Source organism: Trachymyrmex septentrionalis, unplaced genomic scaffold, assembly GCF_001594115.1.
Source record: "Trachymyrmex septentrionalis isolate Tsep2-gDNA-1 unplaced genomic scaffold, Tsep1.0 scaffold19, whole genome shotgun sequence".
Taxonomy (NCBI): domain Eukaryota; kingdom Metazoa; phylum Arthropoda; class Insecta; order Hymenoptera; family Formicidae; genus Trachymyrmex; species Trachymyrmex septentrionalis.
In genome coordinates, this window is record NW_017305071.1 from 5242032 (window position 1) to 5249595 (window position 7564).

At 40.9% G+C, this 7564-nt stretch overlaps 1 protein-coding gene across 1 annotated transcript in view; it reads left to right on the plus strand.

The window, feature by feature from the left end:
• The window catches only part of LOC108746904, an 18341-nt gene that overhangs the window by 4745 nt on the left and 6032 nt on the right, over positions 1-7564 (plus strand). The window contains exons 2-8 of the mRNA XM_018483994.1: positions 4790-5010; positions 5415-5511; positions 5599-5649; positions 6646-6755; positions 6857-6973; positions 7071-7142; positions 7273-7500. Of these exons, the coding sequence (XP_018339496.1) occupies positions 4939-5010; positions 5415-5511; positions 5599-5649; positions 6646-6755; positions 6857-6973; positions 7071-7142; positions 7273-7500 (747 nt within the window). The 5' untranslated portion in view covers positions 4790-4938. The remainder of the gene's footprint in view (positions 1-4789; positions 5011-5414; positions 5512-5598; positions 5650-6645; positions 6756-6856; positions 6974-7070; positions 7143-7272; positions 7501-7564) is intronic.

Sequence of the window (7564 nt, forward strand, 5' to 3'; positions counted from 1 at the left end):
TTAAATGATTTTGAGAAAACAGCAATTCGACAATTCGCCAACGTGACTTCTCCCGATGTTGTACTATACTATGAAATAGCGATCTAAGAAGCATCTAAGAATTCAAGGAAAAATTTAAGTAGCCCAGAATTCGAGAAATCCGGAAGAGAGCCGACAATTTTACTCCTTTTCTCACAATTGAAAAGGGTTAATGCCGCGCACGCTTTCTTCGTGTTTGCTGAATGTCCCGCGTCTGAATAGGAAACAAGGAAATTCGTTATCGGCCGCACAAAGCTCCTCGGGGAAATGAGTCCCGTCGAGAGAGAATTCCGCGAGAGTTAATCCCATAGAAAGGCGAGCTTAGTGTCGCTTCTCTCGGAATTTTATGACGGCCTTCTTCCAAGACGGTGATTTCTCCTACTGATATTACTTATTCGAGCTTTCCTTGAGAAATTGGCCCGAAGCACTATTTTTCCTGATTTTCCCTCACGCACTTTCCACGACGGGTTGCGAATGCTACGATAATCCTTACGTATAAAACCTGAGAGCGACATTTATCACCTCGCGGATGTGGCGATTGTGGAAATACGGAACAACGGATATGCAAAATATATCACGATTAAAAATGTAGAATGAAGTGGATATTCCCTCTTTTCATTTACTACCAGAATCTGTCACACACATTGTTCTCTTGTTTATTTAAAGCCAACTCTACGCATGATATACATTGACCAATGTGACATCGTACATGGATGTTATATGGTCAATTTACATCACGTACACTACCCCAGCATTGGTATGCGCCAACATTTATGATGGTGATTCTTGTGAAAAAAATATTTTTAAAAATGCCCAACGATGTACGTTAGCTCGATTTAGGTAATTGGATACATTTGGCAAAGCAAATTGCGCTTCGTAGAGCGCTATTTAATTATTTAAAGTGATTTTGAGGAGAAACATCGACATTCGATGATATATATTGCATTTCGAAAAAGTATGTCGAGCAGAAATGTTAAATATGTTTATTCATATTTTTTACACACAAGGAAACCTCTATCGGTTCTTATAGGCTTTTCTTTTTATTCAGTCGATCGTATATCACTCGAGCCTTTACTCACTTCTTGTATGTTAAATATGTCTTTGAAAAAAAAAAAAAAAAAACATGCACCCATGTGTACTCACACAATCTCTCTCATTAAAACTCTCATTCTGCAAAACAGCTAATTATATTTTTTGTGGAACGAAACAATTAATTTACAAACTATCGGTATATCAAAGCAATGATTTCACGAGATACCCACTCCCTTACATGCATTGTCCGGTGTAAAGTTATTTGTCTGATAGGGCAACAAATAAACGGCTTATTGGATTTCATATTTCGGTTATCGGTTATCGGTGACTCAAGTAACGAAGTGTTACGCCATGAAAATTTGAAGGGAGGCGCAACGCAAAAAATGAAAATAAACGCAGATAAAATGAAGCCCGAATCAAAGTAATGACGGGATAAAATTTCAGGTTCGGACACGAGCGCAGCCGCTTAGATCTTAATGACGGCGTTACATGGATTAATTACGGACAAAATGAGAAAATGAGACTACTGTAATCCCAGTACCGGTAGCCGAGGGTTAACGATTGCGCGACGAGCGACACCGTCGCCTCCCCACGCGTGCTTAATTGATTTCCTGTAGTGAGCGAAAACTCGCCTGTAATTGAGCAAGACATTAATAACTCTGCGCACTGAATAATTCGTAGAAACGTATACGTTCCCAAAGTCTCAGGACATGCCGGAGGACTTATCGATTTCAGATTAGCACGTAAATTGGCAGGCGAAGAGAGGGTGCAGGCTCGGCGAGGATGCAGGGGAGGAATGTGCTTTCGCCCACGCATCTGCTTGCCCCCCAAGTCATTTGGGGATTCATTTTGATATTCTGGCTATTCCCCTTCTCTTCTATATCGAGCGCTCGCCAATCGGAATTCTGCCCTCTCGTATTTTATTCCATTCTTCCATCTCTCACTCTATCTCGAAATTATACTTTTCCAAAAGCGCTTTCGAATTTCTCGCTCGCGACTTTCTCGGGTATTGTCGATACTCGCTTTTAAGAACGAATCCAATTTTAAGCTCGGAAGTAAGACGAGGCGAAAGTTTTGCAACAGATGCCGTAAAAATGACCAACTTGACAACTTGTTTCGTCGAAAGGCGGAAAAATTCGACAGCGCAGTGGAACTCGGAGTGAACTTTAAAACGCGATTTGAAAATTATTTCAACGGTTGAAATATCAGCATTGGTGTTGCGTGACTCAATGACTTGTGTGTATCCTATTTCCTTTCCCTCCCCCTATATTTCTCCTACATACCTTCTCTTTAGCTAGACGAGAACACTACCCCCATTATCGCCAGTCGAATAGGTTCGGGTTCATCAACCCGAGATACATCGATATATCGACGGCGGCTTTATCTGACTGCCCGACTACACCTGATCACACATGCACAAAGCGATCTCCATTTTCAGGACGGTACTCGGGTTTTTTTCATCGCGTCACAGCCTTGATGGCGATTTGCGTTGACCTTGCATTTTGTTCGGGAGATCAGTCGGACGGTAACGTGATATCGTAAGTAACGCGATACCATCAGTAACGCGATATAGCGTCGTAGCGTCATTTTTAACGGTGAAACTTTGAATTTCCGCGAGTCATTCGCGTTTTGCCGCAAGCTTCGTGAAAACTTTCGGCCGACCTGTATTGTACTTTTAGCGCTGAACGTGATAGCCTGACCCCCTTTTTTTTTTTTTTTTTTTCTTACAAGTTTTCGTGGAAGACCTTCTTTTTATCCTGACGCGCAAATCTCCCGACTGGAAGTTCCGTTCCTGTTGAAAAAAAGTCGACCGCATAAAGCCTAGATTATATCTTGTCTTATGAATTTCCCCCGATGGTCGAGCCGGGAAACGTTCTCCGGATTTACGAGGAACACTGCGGGGAGATTTTTATTCGAAACTACGAGGAAACGGCGGATATAATAAAGTAAATCTTCATCCGCAACCTGAAACGACGCGCACAGAAGGGAAGTGTTTATAGGGTTGAACCGGCGCATTTTGCCGTTTGCCGTTTATTATTGTCTCAGTTTGTTGCACGTGAGCACGATGCGGAACAGCGGAAGCTGAAAGGCGGAAGTAGAACGAATCCCCGATAAAATGCCCGGTTTTCTTGTATTCGAGCTAAATGATCTGCCCGAAGATGCTTTTATCTATCCAACGACTTTTATATATGTGCTACTTACGTATCTCATATGGATTGTGTATCTCATGTAGATTGCCGCAGACGTGAGAAATAAATCGATGCTCGCGAAGTTAAAACGTAATATTCGACAAAAGTTTTATTATTTATTATTATATCAATAATTGGCCTGTCGATTAAATTTCTGCTGGCCTGCCCGACATAAGGATAAAAGAATAATAATTTAGAATTATGATTTATGAGCTTTCGGATCTAACTAATTGAGCTTTCACTGGCAATGTTTTCATCCTCAGTCTTTCTGCAACCTGGATCTTTAAATTTCAGTACAGATTTTTTTTTATCTACTTTTTCGGGCTGTATAAAGCCATCTGAAAAAAATCGTACATATTCGTGAAAGCTTCAAAAATGAAGCTGAATTGAAGCTATGAATTTTACTATCACAGATTTTACTGTCATAGAAGTTAAATTTTACGTTTTTTACAGATTTAAATTTATCTACCAGAATTTAAAAAAATCAATTGTGCTTGTGAAATTCAATATCGCCGATGAAGGATAAACATTTCGAATTACAGAATTGAATATTTTCACTCAGAACTCTTTAAAAATAGATTTCTGTTTATAATGATTTCAATATTTTTTTATCTTATTGTTAATTCAAATCTTATAAATAATCTTATATTATTATAATTCTAAGTCGTTCACACTTTCCTATAAATGTTAGAGAGTCAATTATACGGAGATGCGTTGGATCAATTAATGCCAACGACATTCGGCAAATATATAGTTATCGATAGCAATTGTAAAAATAGCTTAACGTAAATGTCCCTTAATATACGTACAAATGTTTCTGTTTCTACGAGTTAAATGTCTGATATTTCTGTCCGCTTTTCTTAATCCGATGTGCTTTGATAAATAATGAGAGCGGCACGTTCTCGGAGGAAGTGTATCAAAAGACAAAGCATTAAAAATTGAACGAACTATAGAGATGTACGAGAAAAGTAGCTATTTTAGAACGTCGAGTAGATATTCCTAAAATTTCGAGTTCAAATTCGTAGATACAAGTACCGAGAAAATTGAAATTCGATAATAGACAAAAATTCGATCTGACAATACGTTACACTTTCGCGCAGAATCTTATTTCTCAATAACTTGCAGCGAAAACTGTTATTTAATTGGAATATATATATATACGATTTTATTTGTAGAATCTTTTTTTTGCAGTTTATTTGTGTACGCGTAAACGAGGGAGTCTTGTATACGCGTAAACGAGAAGCATGAATAATTAAATGGAAAGATGGAGACATAAGCGTTTTAAATTATGTACAGCTCTTCTTCAAAGTAGAAAGCGCGGAAATTTCGCTTAAAAAATCAAGACTTTTAAAGCAGAATTTCTCACTTTAACATCGTCGTTATATCTTTGCAACGCGTTATTGGAATAAAAGTGTTTGTTTTTTTTTTTTTTTTTTTAACCAATTTAGTTTGGTAATTCACTTGTGTGTCCATACACTCGGTTATATGAAACGTCTGTTTGAAACGAGATAATGAAGAAGGTAAAAAGGACAACTTACGGGATGTTTCAGTGGGCGTGCGGGGGTGACTGGAGTGATGGGATGGGGCCAGAGCCCCATGGAGTTCGGGTAGACCCGTCTCCGGCCCAGCTCCCCAGCCCCCTCCGCCATCGATATCGACACCGCTCCTGCCAGCGACGCAGAGGGCCGCCTCGATCGCGATGGAGGCCTCTAGCAATCAACAACAAAAAGAGAAGGAGCCACGCGTTCACAGGCCTTACGCCTTCGACAAGGTACATTCTTTTCCCGCGCGAATAAATCATTTCCCAATAGCGGCGAATTACAAACGTGATAGCCGCATTCAACGGAAGAAGCAGCTTTGCAACTGTCGCACAATTCCCTTAATGACTGATTTAGGCTCGATTGAAGTGAAGCTTAAAACTCTTCCCGTCTCCGTCCCCCTTTGGCTTTAAAACGGAGACGGATAGAGTTTGAAGTCTCGCTTAAAGACAAAGTGACATCGATGCAACTGGACCTTATACATTCATGGATCCAGTGAAGAACTAAGGGCAAATTGAAGCAATCGCGTTAAAGAATTTTACAACAGTTGCAAAGCTGCTTTTTTTTTTTCCTTTGCTAATGAACGTCGCTAATGAACTGTAATAATAATCGTTCGTCGCGTTGATCTCTGGCGCAGATGGAGGGGCTGGTGCGGGAGATGCAAGACCCTGAGAGCGGGGTACCCGTGCGCAGCCAAAAACAATTTCTCACCTCGATCCCTTCAGCGTTCATGGGTGAGTGCCATCGGTACCTGCGTTGTGGAGTAAGCGTAAGCGGCCATCACGGCCAGGACACTACAGTAGGCTGCCTGCGTGTTGCAGGTTACGACCTCATCGAGTGGCTGATGGAGCGGCTTGCCATCGAAGAATCAGGTACGGGCTCGTATGTCTACTACTGATCGTTGCCGGCTGCTCTCCGCTGCTGTGCCATTCTGCCATTCCGTCCCTCGCTCGCTCGCTCGCTCGCTCGCTCGGCTCGGCTCGGCTCGGCTCGGCTCGATATCCTCCTCCCAATACGCGCACAACCACAATGCTCTACCTGAGGATGCTAACGATACTATCGATATAATTTCGCTTCCCAGTATCCATTTGCATCGATACTTTTCGCTTTGGTGCCTTTAAAGAGTATCGATTACATACTAACACGTCACACTACACAGAATATTCTTTTTCGTTTCAAGTCGAATATGAATTATGTACGCTGCTGGTTATTGAAAAGATGGGAGATTAATGAGCGAGGAGAACTCGCGAATTTACAGCTGAGCAACGGTAAATATATTCTCGCGGATTTTCTGGATTTCGTTCAGTTTTTTTTTTTTTCTCGCCTCGTGCAAATGAAGACCGTAAATTACACTCCCGTTCCGTCGCGAAGCGAGCGTAATTCGTGTCAAATTTAGAGAATAAATTTAGAGAATAAATGTTTTCGTAACTCTGAGAAGTTCGCGGGTAGTATTTATGAAAATGTAGTGGATCGATGTTTATACATTATAGTTTAGTTGACTAAAAAATCGAATTAATCATTTGTTATTAATCACTTGGAGAGAGAGAGAGAGGGGGGGGGGAGAAAGAGAAAGAAAGGAAAAAAGAAAAGGAGAGCGAGCTGGTGTCCTCTTCGAAGAAAGGTCATCAAAGCAACACACAATCAATTTCCTAAAAATAACAAAAACTAAAATTTATTGTGTGTGCATTTCTCGACGTACGTCCGATAGAAAAACTGTAAGAACAGACAAGCAAAATACGACACAGAGCAATGTGGCATCGTGATTGAGTGATCTGCACGACCCTAAGCAACACTAAGCGATCCTTAGAGACACTTCTGTCGATATAAACGTTTCTTCAGATATCAAGATGCATTATTGTGTTTGACAGTAGAGGCGGTCCATATTGCTAATCAACTATGCCAGTATGGCTACTTCTTCCCGGTGAATGACTCCAAGACACTTACTGTTAAGGACGATAGCTCTCTGTATAGGTTTCAGGTGAGTCGTATATTCGAAAGTAAAATGAAAGAGTAAAAAAAATTTCCAATTTATCCAAAATCTTTTTTTAATTCTCATACGAAAAATTGATATACGCGTAGACACCCTATTATTGGCCGTGGCAACATAGAACCCCCGACAACGTGGAGTACGCGATCTATCTGGCTAAACGAACTCTGAGGAACAAACAACGTCACGCTCTTGAGGATTATGAGATCGTATGTAAAATCATCGTCGCTAATGCGATATAACGCATCGAAAAAAATTTATTTAAAGAACTTTCTTTCGTAAAAGAAAACCGTCTCTACTCTTTAGGAAGCTTTGAACAGCCTGCGTAAGAACTTGCAGAACAAGTGGGACATAATACAACTACAAGCGGAAGAACAGGTGAATAACAATCCGTTATTATTGCATTTAATTTTCAATAGCATACCGCAAGTATTGTCCAATGTGGAATACCAATTCCGCATATTCGAGCACGTGACTCCTTGAAATGCTGCTGATTGTGTGGGTTCAGGTACGCTTATCTAAGGAGCGCAAGAAAGGTGACAAGATAGTGAGCGATTCGCAGGAACGAGCATTCTGGAGAGTATATCGGCCACCACCTGGTTGTCTCAGTAGCCTGGAAGTCGTGCCCGTACCCACTCGTTTTCGTCCTGGACTTCCACGACCTCCGTCACGTAAACGCACTCTCACCGATCTGCAACGTGAGGTGAGTGCCAATCTATATGTCGGGATTGGCATTCCCGCCTCTTTTAAATCTCCGATTTATATATCCAATATATATTGTATGTATATACATATATATA